Source organism: Cryptotermes secundus, unplaced genomic scaffold (assembly GCF_002891405.2).
Source record: "Cryptotermes secundus unplaced genomic scaffold, Csec_1.0 scaffold2069, whole genome shotgun sequence".
Taxonomy (NCBI): Eukaryota; Metazoa; Arthropoda; class Insecta; order Blattodea; family Kalotermitidae; genus Cryptotermes; species Cryptotermes secundus.
This window is the reverse complement of record NW_019734999.1, coordinates 2582-22060: the sequence shown is the minus strand read 5'-3', so window position 1 is coordinate 22060 and position 19479 is coordinate 2582. Positions and strand designations below refer to the sequence as shown.

The 19479-nt window shown below is 42.4% G+C and overlaps 1 protein-coding gene across 4 annotated transcripts; it reads left to right on the top strand.

The window, feature by feature from the left end:
• Positions 1–1083: 1083 nt before the first annotated feature.
• On the top strand, positions 1084–19470 carry LOC111869226 (proton-coupled amino acid transporter-like protein CG1139). Of its 4 annotated transcripts, none has more exons than XM_023860564.2 (10): positions 1084–1518; positions 3683–3775; positions 8699–8806; positions 10729–10879; positions 12981–13105; positions 14500–14584; positions 15116–15388; positions 16838–17016; positions 17489–17661; positions 18438–19470. In XM_023860564.2, the coding sequence occupies exons 2-10, from the start codon at positions 3690–3692 to the stop codon at positions 18674–18676; spliced, it is 1419 nt and encodes a 472-aa protein (XP_023716332.1). In that variant the 5' UTR covers positions 1084–1518; positions 3683–3689; the 3' UTR covers positions 18677–19470. The 4 variants fall into 4 exon arrangements, with proteins under 4 accessions (XP_023716332.1, XP_023716331.1, XP_023716334.1 ...); XM_023860563.2 differs by having other exon boundaries at positions 3683–3796; XM_023860566.1 differs by lacking the exons at positions 1084–1518; positions 3683–3775 and having other exon boundaries at positions 8723–8806; positions 10686–10879.
• Positions 19471–19479: the final 9 nt, after the last annotated feature.

Genomic DNA, 19479 nt, shown 5'->3' with positions numbered 1-19479 from the left:
CATTGTGCCCTTCTGTAATGTATGACAATATTGCAGTTGACACTGAACGTTCAGTGGGAATTTTCTTTATTTATTAAATGTGCTTCATTCCTTTTATCACATTCCCTCTCTCATCTTTTGGAGTCCCTTTTAGTTGTTTTTCCTATCGTTGCTTTCACCGTGCATCACCCGTCTAATTTACATCAATCTTTTCACTGTCCTGTCCAAGACTGGGTATTTATTGGTGCTTGTCAGATCAACTAACAGATTATTACACACTCTAACAGGGTAAGTATTTCCCTTTCAGACTGCCCTCTCATGAGCAGTCTCCTCAGTCACTTGATGATGCATGTAGCTATTCCATGAATGCAAGTACATAGACTAGTTGATTTCTGTGAAATACTGCAAACTGCTTCTGTACTGCTTAAAGCCGGCATCTTGAGTTTCTGGCAGTGAAAGTGGGCAGGTAGTTGAGATTAATGTTTAAAATATGCCTTGATACTCTGCCCATTTCAATTCACTGTATAATTTTGTTTACATGTGATGTGGCAAATCCTAGTGTGTTCAAGAATGTAGCTGTGTGGGATATTTCTTTTGGCTATTTGTGTGACTATTTTCTGAATAACTTGGTAGCACAGAATTATTTAAGAACATTCATAAGCCCTAGAAATATCTGTAAAACTAAGGGAACTGGTTCTGTTTTGTCACAGTCTTGCTATTTCTGTGTAGCAGTTGGTATAGCGACTGGCTATTGGCTGGGCAACGGAGGGGTCTCAGTTTGGGCTCTGATGGGATAAAGAATTTTCTCCATCTCATCCAGACCGGCTCTGGTGCCCATCTAATGGGTACTGGGGCTCTTTTCCCAGGGTTAAAGTGACAGAGGTGTGAAGCTGACCACTCGCCAGCAACTAGTGTCGAGATCAAGAAAATGTGGATCTATACATCCGCTCCCCCACACACCTTCATGGCGTAGTGCTTAATTAAGCACAAGGACTTTACCTTTTTTCACCTTTAGCTAGCCATTTCTCCCCACAGTTACATAAGCTTATTGTTTTAAATAACTGAATAGTAACAAAAGATATTTCTTCAAAAATACAATACCATTTCTCTTGTCTCGCCTGGACTGTGAGCCGTGTGTTTATATTGGCTTCTGAGTTGAGCGTGAGATGTGTATCAAGTAGCGGGACAGTGATTGCAGCTGCAGTGTGGTACTATAACTTATGCATACGCTGCAATAGCTGTTTGTCTGTGGTCTCGAGCACTTCCACAGCGCTTGCTGTTGAGAGCTGTCAAGTATAAAGACAGACTACATTACCGGCCCATAACACTCCTCGTGATTAGACTACCGCTGATACATTGTCGACAGGTGGGTCAAGGCGTCACTATATCAGTACCCGTCAGTGCGTTGCTGGTTCGTGAAGAGAGTCTTGGCTCCTTGCGTTGGTGTTTCTTCGTTCATTGAACTTCCCGTTTGTGTAGCGGCAAAAGGACAACATAAACGCAGGGGCCAAAGAGTCAACTGTAGGAAGTTACTATAAGGTACTGGCATTCTTTCCATTTTCTTGCAGAAATGAATTGATGTACAGCGCAGCCTCGATAATCCGAAGTAATTAAAGACGTTGGATTACCGAATTTCAAATTGAAAGATTATTTATTCAAAATATTTGTAGGTGCATTTTATATATAACAATGACCGGAACACCCCGGACGTTCGCCTGCATGCCGTGCTCGATTCAAACGGTAACCGGTTTCGATTTTTCGCTGCCCAGAAAGGCAAGTCAATTAACGCATGATGTCATGTTGCACAGGGTTTTTTTTTTTAATTGCTGTCTGTGTTTCTGTGAACCCCCCTCCCCCTTAACGTCTGAACCAATTCTTATGAAACATGGTTTGCATATCTTCACAATTTATATCAGTGGCGTACTGCATAAATCCCTCCCATCAGTCTGTATGTCTATTCGCTCTATCGTTTCTAGGCAACGGCTCGGTAAACACGTTCCCTAGGCAATGAAATTACTGGACGCGTCGTGTCCCATGTGATCCGTGTCGTTTCAAAGAAAAGTAAACTATTAGTTCTGCTTAAAACTTCTTGTTGTATTTATGGCACATATCATATATAATAAAATACAGATTTAAGAGTTAAGTTTTGAAATGTACCATTTAATTACCAGCTTACGATCGTTAAATCCTCCAAAATGGTGTTATCAGTGGCTGCTGTCTTACTGAAGAAATTCTTGTATCAATATTGGCAGCCGATAACGTCTTCAGAAGATAAAGCTGTCCGTGAACGCGACCTGATTCAGCCCCTGACACTAACATCCATAGCTTCATTCTTTGGTCTAATTCCCTTCGTCAGGAATGTAGATATACTCAGATATGCAGGCATCAGCGCTCAAGTACTTATTTGGATAAGCTCAAAGAAGAATTTCATGTTTTAATTGAGATATCAAGATTATCTACATCTGCTTCAAGAGAGGTTTCTGTTAGCCCGTTCCGTCTCAGAAACTATCATCTGATCGTCTTCTTAGACGTCCCCAGTTTCTGCATCCGCGTGCTCAACCATTCCCAGTTTCTTGGGTCAGTCTCGAAGAGGACACTCGTCATTATGCAGGTTGTTTTTGTTTTCTTAGATGGTTCCTGAACTGAGCTTTCAAAAGCAAGAGTTCGTTGCGCTTTACTGAAGCCACAGAAAGACCGCATCTGTGGTCTAGTGGTCAGAGTTCCTGGCTACAGATCCAGAGGTCCGGGTTCGATTCCCGGCGCTACCAGATTTTCTGAGAAGTAGTGGGTCTGGAACGGGGTCCACTCAGCCTCATGAGGATAATTGAGGAGCTATTTCAAGGAAATAGCGGCTCCGGTCTAGAAAACCGAGATTAACGGCCGTGGGGATCCGTTGCGCGGACCATACGACACCCTCTAGCCGCTAAAGTTGGCACTAACTTCCCCGACAAGCGGCGATCGCTCGGTCGGTATAGTTTGCTTGCGGACTCAAGCCACGGAGTAAGGCCACGAAAATGAGTTCCATGGATCTAGTCCTTCGACTTCTCCCTCTACCTGTTATGCTTCCCTATATTCCCCTCCACTCGTCCAGCCATTCTGTTCGCATGAAAGATGGCATATCCCTATATTTTATCAGCCTACTTTCCATGTTTTGAAAAATAATAAACGTAGGTCTATGCAATCACCATTGTATCTGTGTGTCTGTGAATCTCTCCCACCAACTTTTGAATGCCTGAACCAGTCCTCATGAAACTCGGTATGTATATATCATGGCACCTGAGCCCATCTCAACGGCGTACTTCATAAATCCCTCCCATGAGTCTGTGTGTGTATCCCTGTAACGTTGCTGGGTAAAAAAAACTTAACCGCGGCAACGAATACACATTCAACAAGAGAAGAATTGTTAGACGAGTCGCTTTCTATACGGTCCGTTTCGTATCAAAGGAAAGTAGGTGATTAGCTCTTCACAGAACTTCTTATTTTAATATTAATATTTAGTTTTCCTTTACTTTTTAACTTATTCTTTAAAACACCCCCTCCGGGGAGGGGCAGGCACGTGACTTTTCCTCCCCTGCCGGCTCCCATGAGTAGAGAGGGGAAGCCCCGAGCTCTCGCGTTCCCGCTATCCATCGGGCTGCTTTGAGTGGCCTCAGTAAAGGAAGGATGTGCCAGGGACCAATGTCAATGTTTATTCTGCTTTCAGCTTGATAATGGACAAGGGGATTGCCCAAGAAGAAGAGTCCCTTGCAGACACGCATGGGGGGACGAAAGGCGGTGCTACCGCAACGTCGCTGAGGTATAACCACGACGGAATCAGGTAGTGCTGGAATGTGGGGCTGATGTGTTTGGACTTAAATGTGTCATGAACCCTTCTGACCCGAAACATTGGCACAAATTCGAGAGATCGACGTGCCAGGGTTCCTGGTGGAACCGCTTCTCCTTCCGGTTTAAGCCCTTGAAAGCCGGAGAATAAAAGGAGGGGGGAAGAGAAACAATAGTCAAATTTAAAGTTTTCCCTATATTTACTTACTTAAACACCACGCCATGAAGGCATATGGGGGAGTGGAGGTATAGGTCCACCATTCAAAACCTCGGCACTGCCGCTTTACCCCCAGGGAAACAGCCCTCGATACCCACTGGATAAGAAAGTGGGTGGGCCCCACAGCGCAGTTCTCCTCTCCTGGGAATCGAACCCCGATTTATCGGTAGACTAGTCTTTGCCTAATCGATTTTGTGACTGAGCTATCTCAATGAAATAATAATAAAATGTAAACGGTAAAGTTGTCCCTGTGCCCAGCTAATTAAGCACTACACCATGAAGGCGTATGGGGAAGTGGATGTATAGATCCACATTTTCTTGACCTCGGCACTAGTTGGAGGTGAGTGGTCAGCTTCACGCCCCTGTCGCTTTACCCCGGGAAAGAACCAGCGGTACCCATTGGATAGGAAGTTGGGTGGACCCCCAGAGCCAGTCTGGACGATGTTAGGAAGAGAAATTCTTGACCCTACAGGGACTCGAACTCCGATCCCTCGGTCGTCCATCCACCGACTGCGCTTCCCCGGCTCCCAACGAAATAATAATACATTTCAGAATTACTGGGTTTTCAAACTTTATCCATCGCCCGGTACTCTGAGAACTAGAAAGCACGTTTCGGAAAGTGGATTTGTTTATGCCATGGGGTGAAGGGGGGCACCTGCTCCGTTTCGTCCCTTAGAAAGAGCCAACCTCAATCACTGGACAACCCCTGTCAAATTCACTGCAGCTATTTAACTGCCTGAGACCAGGCCAATTCGGAGGAAGATAACAGGAAAATATGCAATAAAAATTGTGATTCGTGGAAATATGGTAGAAATTGGGGGGGAGGGGGGCAGAAATTTATGAAGGAAACAGATCCGGTTTCCGAAACTTTGTGTTTTCTAGTTTCTAGAATACAGGACTATGGACAAAGCCCCCAAACCCAGTAATTCTGAGTGTTACACACCATCGTCAGAACCGTTTAGCATCTGTCTGTTTGTCGCGTAGTTCGCGATGCTGTCTCCATCTGGGTCTGTGTTGCGCCGAATGTTGCAACGTGTGCAGAATGATGAATTCGAAATGTTGAGGAAGGAAACCGCCTTAGCCTAATTAGAGATATTGTCGTGGCCTTTGCGTGAAGTAACTGAGGAAATTCACGAAGAATCTCTCAGTTATCATAAGTGTCTCGGTCAAATTCCAACCGGACAGCCCCCACGTACAACTCAGAAGAATTTCATCTGATGTTCTCACAGCAATGGTTATGAAGAGTTTTATCTTCAGGGTTACAGAGTCGTGTAGTCTGTTTGAAAGTCAGCTGACGTTTCGAAGGAACATATCGTCTTCATCTTCAGGATCGGAGAATAAGCAAAGGAAGGAATTAGCCATGTTATGGAAGACCTGCTTCATGTTGGTTTTTTGCTTGGCTTATTGTTCGGCCCTGAATATGGAAGCGACTAGTCCGTCCGAAACGTTGGTTGACTTCCAACGGACTACATGGCGTTCATGCTTGAGTCAATGTCGCCTTACGAAACAAAACTATCTACAACCCTTGCGGACATCTGGACGCGCTTTCATACAATCGGTAGGACCCCTTGGGCGATGTATCAACCCGTTCCAAGGCCGCTACGTACACACAGAACAACACAAACACATAAGAAACGCACCGCATCAACCCAAACGGAAATGACCATGACTTCAGCTGACCACGTGACTTTCACGCCCGGCTGCGAATACAACATCCATTAGTTTCTGTAGTCCTCTCGTCTTTGTTTGTAGCTATTCTCTTCTGTTATTCTCCTGCTTGAATATTATAGAGCCGGGATAGCTCAGTCAGTATAGTGACGGGCTGTGGGATGGATGACCAGGGTTCGATCCTAGGAGGTGTTAAAACCATTCTCCTAGCGTCCAAACAGGCTGTGGGGCCCACCCAGCCTCCCCCTATCCAATGGGTAAAGTAAAAGGTAAGAGAAAGTCGTCCTTGTGTTTAACTAATTAAGCACTACGCCATGAAGGCGTGTGGGGGAGTGGTTGTATAGATCCAGGTTTTCTTGACCTCAGCACTAACTAGAGGTGAGTGGTCAGATTCATGCCCCGGCCGCTTTACCTCCAGGGATAGAACCCACGGTACCCATTGGATAGGAGGTTGGGTGGACCCCAGGGCAGGTCTGGACGACGTGAAGAAGAGAAAATGTTTTACCCTACCGGGACTCGAACTCCAACCCCTCAGTTGTCCAGCCCGTAGCTAGTCGCTATACCGACTACGCAATCCCGTCTCCTCCCATCTAGTGGGTACCGTAGGTAAAGCGGCCAGGACGTGAAGCTCACCACTCACCTCCATGTATCATGCTATCATGTAAAATATCTCGGTGTAATCTTCGATAAGAGGATACATGAGGACCGCACACAGAACTGACTGAAGCCAAGGCCTTCAGAACATTCATTAGAATCTACTCCCTACGCAGAAGTGAGCTTTCAAGCGCTAACATGAAACTAACCCTCCATAAGGCACTGATCAGGTCACTAATAACTGAAGCAGTTCCCGCCTGGGAATTAGCGGCAGCGCCTGCAAAACAAGTTTCTGCGCACTACTGGAAATCTTCCGAGATGCAAACCGGTCCGTGATTTGCACACGGCTTTCGACCTTCCGTATTTACATCATTATAATAACAACACTTTACAGTTAACAAGCCGAGGTCATACAGAATCATGAGAATGAATATGATCGCAGCGTAGGATAAGGCGAACCAGAGATAGAAAGTAAAAAGGGCTTAAACTTGGCGGTGGTCAAGCTTACGGCCGTTCAAGTGACTAAGCTGCCGTTGTAGTATAAGATACGTAAGATAGCCATTATCTGCTTTGCAAAGCCTCTGACTGCACAAGGAAGAATTTTCAGTAACAAGTTATGTATGAGAACTATACACTTGACAAAGGCCAAGCGTATTCAGAAGAGACAAACCCATCTACTCGTCAGAGGATGTTACATAAGGACTATTACCGCAAGAGTTTAGTTGAAGAAAAAAATCTCTAGTCGTGACCTCAAGCACCTTGACGCCAAGACGAAATAATTGGCGGTAAAGCGCCAATATTAAGCAACTCTGAATTTGACTTTGACTTTGGCAAAGGTGAGAGTATAATATTTGCTTCTTGATATAAGATCATCATTTCCCTGGATATGTTGACACATAACGGAAGCAATTCTTTTTAGCTAATATTGTCATTTCTTACCGAACTAAACGGTTCATAACCCCAGATCACGGCCTTGGAAATACTCAGGTACTGTATATTTAGCCTACTTGCCTGTCCTAGGCTAAGAAACGAGAGAGAAGTCACCCCAGCGTCGTAACTTTTAATTTTCTCATAATAACAATATGGTGGACGCGCGAAATTGTGAGGTTGCGTGTCACTATAGAACTTAGAGAAAGAAACAACATTTGGCGATGTAGTGTTATCTTTTTCATAGAACATAAAAAACAAAATGGACGACGTGCAAAAATTCCCTTCGCTTCTCGTTCGTTGGCGATACCCAATAAACTATCGGAGCCAGGCAAATGAAATTACGCATGGACATAATCACAGAAGTATCTAGACAATATTTATAGGTTAAGGCCGCGGATTCGATTCCCGATGAGGTCATTAAATTTTTAAATTAACCTAATCCTTCCAGCCGCACTATAGCCCTGTGGTCGACTCAGCCTCTAACAGAAATGAGTACCAGGAATCTTCCTGGGGGTAAAGGGCGGCAGGCTGGCGCTTAAGACTGATAACCTCACCGCCATGTATGAGCCGATTCTCTAGAAAATATGGGAACCTCGACGTCTCACAACCCTATGGGCCTTCACGGCCTGTTACAGGGATAGTTTTAGGTTTTTTTTACGAGTCAACAGTTACGAACATTCTATTTTCGTAGTCTGAATATATAGAGTTTGTTATTAAGTGGGAAGCTCTTAGGGGAAATGAAATATTTAACAGTCATAATGGCGAAGGTTCTGGAGAACTAGAAATGTCTCCAGTAGGAGAGGAAGCTGTATGAGTTATGCTTTGATATTCTCCTTTCTAGCTCAACTAAAATTTCAATTACTGCTGTCTAAGAACATAAAATTTTGAATAGACAAAACTATTTCTTCCTGTGGCTCTGAGTGGGTGTGCAACTGGGTCTCTGACATTAAGGGAGGAACATAGACTGAGGGTGTTTGAGAACAGGGTGTTGAGAATATTTGGACCGAAGAGAGATGAAGTGACAGGAGGTTGGAGAAAACTGCATAATGAGGAGCTTCATAACTTGTACTCTTGTATAATTAGAATGATCAAGTCAAGGAGGATGAGGTGGGCAGGGCATGTAGCACGAATGGAGGAGAAGAGGAATCCATATAGGTTATTGGTAGGTAAAGCCAGAAAGAAAGAGGCCACTGGGAAGACCAAGACATAGGTGGGTGGAAAATATTAAAATTGACCTTAGAGAGAGATGGGATAGATTGGATTGATCTGGCTCAGGATATGAACCAGTGGAGGGCTCTTGTGTACACTGTAATGAATCTTCCGGTTCCATAAAATGCTGGGAAATTCTTGAGTAGCTGTAGAATTGACGGCTTCTCAAGAAAAGCTCAGCTCCATGAAGTTAGTTAAGATCTGATATTTTCAAAGCATACTTAGGATTCGCCTCCTGCTTTTCGTTTAATTTTCTTGTCTTGTGTTAAATTGTTGCAGCAAAGTGACGTCACCGAAACCCAAGGACATATCAGTGGAAGATGGCAAGGCACCTCCTGCCGCTTGTCCTCTCATTGAGGGCCACGGTGAAGTACATCATCCCACATCGTAAGTTCTACGGCCTCAGACATTGCCTTCAAACTCTGCATGACACTCGCTGTCTTTTGGGACGTGACGCCGTGTAGTCTGATAGGTCTTTATCAAGGTTTCAGGGCAGAAAATTAAGCCGCTCGTTAAAAATATCAATGATAGAAGGAAGGGAGGTAAATCCCTGGATATTTCTTAGCATAAGCCACGGCCACTTCCTTCCGAATCTTCTCCCACGTATCAGTCATTATAAAAGTCTAACTACGCTACGAACAATGTTACGTCACACCATGTGTAGCCAACCTTTCAGAAGAAATGTCCCGCGCAAATATGTTTGAATTTCCCAACGGCTCATGAATACCGGAAGTACATTGAAAATATAACCTAGTGAGTTTCTACTGATGGCGTAACGTTTACGTCACTAAATTACATTGACGCAGGCATAGTCAAGGTACCGAAGGTGTTGTAACATTGCCCACCAATGAAAATAACGGTTGAATGTATGGACGATACATTGGGAGAGGTGCAAATTGATTGGGGCTCAGAACGTGAGGCAGTGAAAGGGGCGCAGCTGTGGAGAGAGGTTCTGTGAGATAAACTGAAGTAAGATAAACGGAACAATTAAATCGACGCCCAATATGGAAGCAGGAGATTAGTTCGGAATGTTAAATGCCCTTCCAGAGTACACGGCACATCCCAGAAGACAGTAAAAAAAATCCGTGGCCTGTAGTCCGCAAACGAATATACCGACCGAGCGACCGCCGCTTGTCGGCGAAGTTAGTGCAAATTTTAGCTGATAGAGGGTGTCGCGTGGTCAGCGCAACGGATCCCCACGGCCGTTAATTTCAGTTTTATAGACCGCAGCCGCTATTTCCTAGAAATAGCTTCTCAGTTATCCTTACGAGGCTGAGTGGACCCCGTTCCAGACCCACTACTCCTCAGAAAATCTGGTCGCGCCGGGAATCGAACACGGATCTCTGGATATGTAGCCAGGAACTCTGACCACTAGACCATAGAGGCGGTCAGAAGACAGTAATCCTCATAAAATCAACATCTTTTCTACGAACCAGGGTACACCGTAACTTCAGTAGCCAACCTTACGCAATAAAATTTCTGTCTGAGTATGTCTGAATGTCCCGCCATAGTATGAGTAGCGGAAATATCTAGAAAACAGAATCTGTCGTGTTTCTATTGATGATGTCACGTCCTACGTCACTGACTTACTTTGACGCACTCTCGTTCCCAAAGCAGATGGAGTACAATCAGCCTTGTGATAACCCCGAACTCACACCGACATGTCTGTAGAACCCGGCACCCCACACATACTTACATCAGGCTCGAATGGTTCCCTGTGGTCTAGTGGTCATAATTCCTGGCTACAGACTCAGAGGTCCCTGGTTCGATTTCTGATAAGTATTGGGTCTGGAACGGGGTCCACTCAGCCTCGTGAGGATAACTGAGGAACTGTTTGAAGAAAATAGGAGCTGCGGTCTGGAAACCCGAGATTAATGGTCGTGGGGATTCGTTGCGCTGACCACGCGACACCTTCTGTCCTCAAAAGTTGGCACTAAACTTCGCCTACAAGCGGCGGTCTCTCGGTCGGTATAGTTCGATTGCGGTCTAAAATCACGGTGTAGATTATTCTAAACAATGGTATATCACACTTTATGCCATCTGCTGACAGAAATACTACACTAATTGATTAAAAACGAAGAGATCTCTTCGGCTCTGGAGGTTTTAATGTAAGTTCCCTGTGCCGATGCAGTCGGTACTTCACGTTTAAAGGTTCTGAGGTGTCGCCTCCTGGTGCCCCACTTGTGTCCAGCGTCAGGAGTTCGTCTGATTGTGAATTATGAACATGTGTCTTGTTCTGGTTCAAGTTTCCGTACTCACGTTTCAGTCAGATAATAATGACTGTCCTTGCTTCGTGGCCCGACACGAAGGTTTCTAGAGACGCTTATACACCTGTTGAAAGGGAACGTCGGTTCGGGGATGTTTGCCATGGGGGACGCGTTCCGTAACGCCGGGCTGATCGCCTCGCCGCTCATCACGTTGCTTCTGGGGGTCATCTGTGTGTACAGCCAGCACATGTTGGTAAGTACCTCTGTACTTGTATACGTATCGTGGGCTGAGACTGCGTTTCTTGGTAATTGGGTCCTCATTGACATGTGATACAAGCCCCAAATCATGAACGAGAGATATTGGATTTGGGGAATTCTTCCAACTTTTAAGGTTCACAGCCAGTGCCCGTTCTTCCTCCTGGTAGAAGTACGTTTGAGATAGAGTAAAGCGTTGGGAAATGAATGACGTAAAGGTTTCTGAAGTGGACTCTGCTATGAGCAAAGGAAAGAAGATGATCAGGGGCTTTATTTCTTATGATCTCAATTAGCTTCCACGCCTCTAACTTGCTCGTCTTATTCGAACCTGAAGATGGAGGCGATATGTTCCTCCGAAACGTCGGTTGACTACATGGCGTTATATCCCAGAAAATAGTACTTTTCGTAAGTATTTTTATAGTAACGTTGGGAGGGCTACATACGACGAAATTTTTATGTTAAATCGCCCCGCCACTAATTGCGTAGATGGCTGAGTGGGCCCCAGAGCTGGTCTGGACGCTGTGAAGAAAAGAGAATGTTTCCCCTGCAGGGAATCGAACCCGGGCCGTGCAGCCCGTAGCTCGTTCATATATGGAATGAATTAACCCGGCTCCCTATTCAATTAGTACTCGAGGTAAATTAGCCGGGGCGTGATACTAAATGTTCATCGGCATCCAATGCCGAGGTTAAGAATTCTCAGTACTATACCTCCGCTCCACACTACACCTTAATGGTGTGGGGTTTAGTTAAGCACAAGGAAAGCTTCGCGTTTCCAGTTTTACAAGTATTTGCATGTTAATTTCCTGAACCAGCGAGAGGAGACGCAAGGCCGTGTCGGTCTGTTTGAGGGAGAGGTCGCTGAGTGACCATGGGTTATTATGACGCGAGGGAACTTGGGAGAACACGGCGAGCCTATCCGTTATTGCCACACAGAGCACTCAGAAGACGCACACTACCTCAGCCCCATCTAGTAGCAACAGAGTTCGCAGTAAATAAACTTAACAGGTTTGGAGTAGCGGTAACTCTGTACCTCTGTACTAACATCATCCAGTTGATCCAGTCTGAAGCACGGATACTCATAGACGTGGTCATGTTCTGCAGAGCCTGGCTGGTTCCTTGCTTGTCTTATTCTCCAAAGGTGAAGATGGAGGTGACCTGTTTCTAGGAAATGTCTGTTGACTTTCAGTGGGTTACACGGCGTTACGTCCCGGAAGTTAGAAGTCCGTTGAGTGTGGCGTTGCATAATTTACAAACAAACGTACTAAGAGATTAAGCATGTTCACCGGAGCAATAATTAAGTAACTAACTAACTAACCAACCAACCCCATGGTCCAGACTCCTTTTTGAGAAACCAATACTCTGTCAGCTGGTCAATAAATTACTCTGATTGCATTTGTCCCGAGGTTTCATTGCCGTGTGCAAAAGGGCCCGCCACTGGTCCCTGTACTGAGCCAGATGAATCCAGTCCACAACCTCCCATCCATCTCAATATCATCCTAGACGTATGTATGCTTCGGTCTTTCTAGTGATTTATTCTCCTCGGGTATTCTGGACGAAAGTTTGTGCGTGCTACATGTCTCGCCCATCTCTCTCTTGATTTTTTCATCATATTTTGTGAATAGTACAGATTATGAACCTCCTCAATATGTAATTTCTTTTAGTCTCCTGGAACTTTTCCCTCTTCGATCCAAATATTCCCTTAAGCACCCTGTTGTCGAGACAGCATAGATAGCTCAGTTGGTATGGCGACTAGGTTATGGACTGGCCCACATAGGGGTTGGGGTTCGCCTTCCATTAGGGGCAAGAGATTTTTGTCCTCTCGATAATGTTCAGACTGGTTGGGGTCCACCCAGCCTACTCAACAGGCACCTGGGACTTCGGATACTGTGGCCAGGACCTGAAACTAACCACAAATCTCCATCTAGTGTTGTGGTTAAGAATGGTCTGTACCTCCACTCTCCCATACATCTTCATTTCGTGATGCTTAATTAATTATGGGCAGGGGTGACACTACCTATTACTCTGTTTTCAGTGATCTTTAATTTGTGAACTTGCCCTAAGCGAGAGGCCAGCTTCATGGCTTAATTCAATTGTTTCAGCTCTCTGGCGCCAGGGAACTGCAGAGGAGAACAAGAAGCCCGGTTCTGCCAACGTTTGCGGAGACAATGGAACTCTCCTTCAAAACAGGGCCCCCCAAATTACACGGATTTGCGAAAACTGTAAGGTGGGTACTTGGTGTGTTAGTAATTGCATTCACAGTTTTCCTGGGGTCGAAATGAGGTAACTATGAAGAATGCTGTCATTTGGGATGTGCAGCCTTACAGTCTGATTGAAGAATGTAATGCCTTTCTTCAGGGTCGAGAACTTGGTCCAGATATGGCCCTGAAGTGGAGCCCAGTGAGTAACTGCTTGCTTCTTGCCTATTTCTTTCATATTTTATTCTTCGACCCTGAAGACAGAGGTAGTATGTCACATCCCATAAGACAGTACGTGTATTTACTTCTCTCTGCTCTGAAAACCTGAATATAGCTAAGAGTCTTGTACAGTAACTGTATATTTCGCTCTGCTTTACATGAAAATCACGTTGAACCTTACACAATAAAGTAAGATTTCTTATAACACAAGAAAATTATTACAGATGTAAAATGATAGCTGGGGTAGTCCAGTCGATATAGAGACTTGGCTAAAGGCTAGAAGGCCAAGGAATTGGGTTCAGTTCCAGCTAGAGACAGCAGATTCTTTTCTTGTTCACACTGTCCAGACCGGCTCTAGAGCCCACCCAGCCCCCTATCCAATGGGTTCTGAGGGCTCTATCCTTAGGGACAAAGCTGCCTGTGTGGTATAGTGGTCAGTGTTCCTGGCTACAGATCCAGACATCCCGGTTTCGAGATTTTCTGAGAAATAGTGCGTCTGGAACGGGGTCCACTCAGCCCCCTGAAGATAATTGAGGAACTATTTCAAGGAAATAGCGGCTCCAGTCTAGAAAACCGAGATTTAATGACCGTGGGAATCCATTGCGCTGACCACGTGACACAGTCTGCCTGCTAAAGTTGGCAAGAACAAGGAGAAGAGAAAATATTTGTCTCTGCTTAGAATTGAACCCAGATTCCTTGGTCAACCAACCTGTAGGCTAGTGACAGTAGCAACTGAGCTATCCAGGGGAACCCTCAAAACTATTTAGTTCACATACCCAGTTCCTTAGTGTTCCTTGTCATGAAATTAATTAATGATAGTTTCACTGTGTACAGTAGGCTGAATAGAAAATTGTTGTGGCCAGTGCTGTACCTTCCCTTACCTTTTCTTTATATTGGACTAGTGAGCATGTTAACTCGAGCAGTAATGCTTGTATAATTATGCTTGTATAGTTCGAATCTCAAGCAGGGAACTGATTATTGTAACTGAGGGTGGTTTTGTGATTTTCCTCTGTCACTCTAGGAGAATGCCAGGACAGTATATTAGATATGGCCATAACAGATTCTTTCACAGCCTTTTCAATTCAGTATTCATGATCATTCAGTCCTACAAAGTCTTACTTACTTAGAGCCTCTTTAAATAAACAAACAAATAGTGTAAGATAAGTCACTGTTGCCTCTCCAATCACTGTTCTTCCTCTTACAGATTGTGGATCAATGTCTTCCTCTGTGTGACTCAAATGGGATTCTGCTCTGTGTATTTCGTCTTCATTTCTGATAATTTGAAAATGGTAATCATCTACAGGAAGTTCACTTTATGATGAAGATGTCTTAGAATTCATTACTTCATCAAAGTTTCACATTTAAAAGTTGAAGCTGTGCATGTATGAAATTAGAGATAATTCCCATAATTCTTGTTGATTCATTATTGAAGCATGGAATAAAAACCTAATGACACAATCAGTATGTATGAATATAAGTTCTTTCTGATTCTCTTTAGATATACAGATAAACCCATTCAGTTCTGTAATTTATCATATTTCATGGCAAGACACTCATTTTATCATTCTGCGTCAAGAAAATTACTGATAATTAGTCTTTATTTTAGATAACAGAACATTGGAATTACATTTCTAATTCACTGAAATACAGATATCTATTAAATAATACTTACAAATTCAGTTCCTACTCCAACTCCCTTACATAGTCACTGTTTATTGTGCAAATCATATGATATACATAAATAAATAATATGGATAAAACACAGAGATTATGAATGTTAAAATTCACCATTTTACTCAGTAGTAATTACTGTCTTGCAGGTGATGGACTACTACAATGCAGAGTTGGACATCCACATACATATGACGATCATTCTCTTACCCATTATGCTGTCCTGTTGGATTCGTGATCTCAAGTATCTCGTACCTCTATCTCTGTTTGCCAATGTCGCCATGACAGTTGGTATTGCTGTGACCCTCTACTACATCAGCCAGGAACTCCCAGCTCCCTCCACCAGAGAGTACATTGCTCCTTGGACAAAGATTCCTCTGTTCTTTGGAACTGCAATCTACTCTTTTGAAGGCATTGGATTGGTATGTTAGGTTTGTAGATACTATAGGGTTCTGATGATGGTGTATAACATACAGAGATACTGGGTTTTCGGACTTTGTCCATCGTCCGGATTCTAAATAACTAAGAAAAAACACGACGTTTCAGAAACTGGATCTGTTTACGTCCTCATGTGAGGGGGAAGATACCTACTCTGTTGGGTCCCTTAGAAAGAGCTAGCCTCAATCACAATCCAGGCAGAAAAACGAAAGGACAAGGGACATGAACCCATTCGGTTAAAGAATTTTAACTTAAATAACAAAAAGTTTAAAAAAAAAACTTTAATGCATCAAGGACAGTTGCTGTAGTTGTAAGAAATTTGGATTTTGTATAAAGTGTATATTACAAATATTGTATATTTATGTATTTTAAAAATCAAAACACCCAATGTAATAGTAGTTTCAAAAGGTATTGATGTTCCCTCCAATGATGGTCTATAAGGACCAAAACATGTCAGGGTGCTAAGAGGTGAAGTAGTAAAAGCTTCAACAGTCACACTGGATGGAATTGCTTTATCATTTGTAATAATGCATATGGATGTAAAACAAGTAAATTTGGCCCTGGTATTAATTACTTAAGCACCTTGCCATGAAGATGTATCGGGGACTGGCGATGTACATCCACATACCTTTAATCTGAGCACTAGATGGAAGAGAGCAGTCAGCTCTATGTTCCAGCTTCTTCACACTGTGGGAAAGAGAAGAATCTCTTGCCCCTGCAGCAAATTGAAGCCCGGTATTTTAGCCATCCAGCCTGTAACTCATCTCAATACCAAACGAGTTACTCCAGTTCCCCGACAGACATGGAGGATCAGATTAAATGCAGGAAATACTTGTTACCAGTCAGTTCTGACATTTCTGGTTTCCTGCCTGCTGTTTAAAATTGTAAAGATTGAAATACTTGCACTCAAAACTATGATGTTACGTGCACTCATATATGGATGTGAAAATTGGTGCCTTACATTAAAGGAAGAACACAGATACTGAGGAGAATATTTACATTTCACATCAGTTCCCATCAGCTATACAAAAATATTTGGTTTTACCTATTGTTTTACAGCTAAGTTTCCACAACTTTATAAGTTAATGAGGTTAGGAATCCTTGACAAAGTTCGTTTTTTAACATTCTCTCATTGACTTTTCAATGGTTTTGTGTTTGCATTGGTATAACTATATAAAATATATAAAGCTTGAGGTTCTTATTCTTCTTACCCTAAATATGAAGGCATCACATTCCTCTGAATCATCAATATATACGAATACATAACAACATACCATTGCCATTTTCCAAGGACAGCCACAAAATTTGCTTATAGACTTAAGTTCAAACCATTAAGACTATTTTGACTGATCACCCTAGAGTATTTATGATAGAAGAACCATTTTTATGAACATAATTCTAATTTTTGTGATTGTGTCTGGATTTGAACACAGGTGCTTCCCCTGCAGAATGAAATGAAGCAACCTGAGCAGTTCACAAGAAGGTTTGGCGTTCTCAACATCGGCATGACCATCGTGACGTGTCTGCTTGTTATCATGGGGTTCCTTGGCTACCTCAAGTATGGTGACAATGTACAAGGAAGCCTCACACTCAACCTGCCTCAACAAGACATGTGAGTTTGTATGTTTATTTTTTGTTGCAGCTCAGTCACTGTAGTGGTTAGGCTACAGTCTGTATAACTGAGGAATTGGGTTTCACTTCCCAGCAGGGACAAGAAATTCTATCTTCCTCACACTGTCCAGATCAATTCTGGGGCCCATCCAGCCTCCTCTCCAGTCAGTACCAGGGGCACTTTCTGTGAGGGTAAAGGGGCTGGTGCCAAAAAGCTGACTGCTCACCTTATCTGAAGAAGATAAATGCTTGGAGCTACACCTCCACTCCCCCATATGTCTTTATGTTGTGGTGCTTAATTAATCGCAGAGGAAAATTTAGGTTCATATTTTAATATTTTTGACTCGTTTAATGACGCTGTCAGTGAGTCATAATCTTTGGGGTCACAGGTTAAGATGATAAGTGAACAAGGAACTGGAAAGGGTGGGTAGAGAAAGTTTTGAAGGATCTGTTAGAGACCATTTTGCTTCCAGCCTGGCCCAGGCAGTACAGCTCACCATCTGCCTTGGAATCCTGTTCTCCTATGCTCTGCAGATGTATGTTCCCATAGAGATCCTCTGGCCCCACGTTCTGAAGAGATGGGGCCCCTTTAAGTACAGCTCCCTCACAGATATAATCTTCCGTAGCTCTCTGGTTCTCATAACATGTAAGTATGTCACATATCTGTCCTTATGTGTTGCATATGTATCCAGTTTTGATTAATGTTACTTTTACACATAATAGGACCTACCTCTGGTTGGTTCATTTCATTTTGATCTGAAACTTGTCAGGCTTGATTAGCCATTGGACTGGACACATCCTGTTTTTTGTAAATAACTTTAATTATCTGTTATAACAGATCTTATTTGATTATACTGTTTTAAAGTTGTAAATATTATTATTTGTATTCTTTATTACCTTCATCTTATATTGTAAATTGGTTACTGTAATACAACTAATTATATTCAACTTTCAAACTTGCCTTATATTATAAACTGGTTTTTAAATAACTGTCATATTGTATAAGCATGATTATTATTATATTTGGACTGAATTTTTTATCTTAAAATTGTCATTGTCTTACTTATTATTTTCAAGATAAATTTTTAGATGTGACTTAAATGTTGTATACTATAAACTTGTTATTTTGTCAACTGCTTGATTTCTAAGCAAGATGAGTTTATATTTCTGGACCATTTCTATCTCTATTGGTTATCTCAACCTTGTAAGGATTTTATGGAATGTGAATAAATGAAAGAATGAATGAATGAATGAATGAATGAATGAAAAAAGAACTTAATTTATGGACTTTCTCTTTGCAAAATGGCAAACCAATTATTTCAACAGATATAATTCCATACTTCAGTCTGTTCATGTTTGTTTCTGCAGTTTTTCAAGCAGAATGAATTCCAGACCTCAACTTGTTAATATCTGTGTTTACAGTTATTCTAGCAGAAGCGATTCCACACCTCAGTTTGTTTATCTCTCTGGTGGGTGCTGTTAGTAGCACTGCCCTGGCGCTTTTCTTTCCTGCCATAATGGACCTTGCAATACATTGGGAATCTGGTTTGGGTCATCTCAAATGGCTGCTGTGGAAGGACAGTTTCATCATCTGCATTGGCATAATTGGATTTCTTACGGGTACTTATGCTAGTATAGAAGCAATTGTTCAAAGGCTTTGATAAATAGTTTTACTGTTTACATTGTTAATGTTTTAGATGCGTTTTGTTTCACTTGCAAATAAATTGTTTTACCTTTGTTGTAGAACGATATAAATGATTTTTTTTAATGTCTTTACCTTAGAGCATTTCTTCATTTTTCCAGATCTTACATTCCCTCATTCATTTCCAAATGGAACTTTTTATTTTAATTGCGTCATTTTTATTAAATTTGTCATAATGATCAAAAAAGATGAATTATTGATCTTCCCCCAAATAAATTAATATAAAGACGGTTACATGAGACAAAGACTGTAAGACCACTCACATGTGAAGTTCACACATTCTCAGGTTGAATGATTTGCATTAGTCTACCTCATGTATTCTTAACTGCGTTTCTTTAAGATAAAATCTAATTTGGCAATACTAATCAACAGCAGAAAAAATTTTCTTAATAGAAAATTAATTTCTGTTGTTTAAATAGGCATTGTAACAATAGATATGTTACATGGAATTCGGAAATGAAGTATTTTATCTTGTGTGTTCTCCCATTTACGCCTTGGTCTTCCTGGTGACCTCTTTCATTGAGACTTCGAAATTATGAAAGTATTTATTGTGTTAATATCTTATAAAACGCAAAACATTTTAAGAAATGTGAATAGGCTGAGATTAGATGTAGTCTGTTCTGTCACAACCTATTGTCACTTCAAAACTATTAATTTTATGAAGTAAATTACAGAGAAATTACAGATTATTTAACACGTGATGAGACCCCAATTTAGAAAACCCTAATAACACTACTTCAACAAGTGTTTTGATCCTCGTCC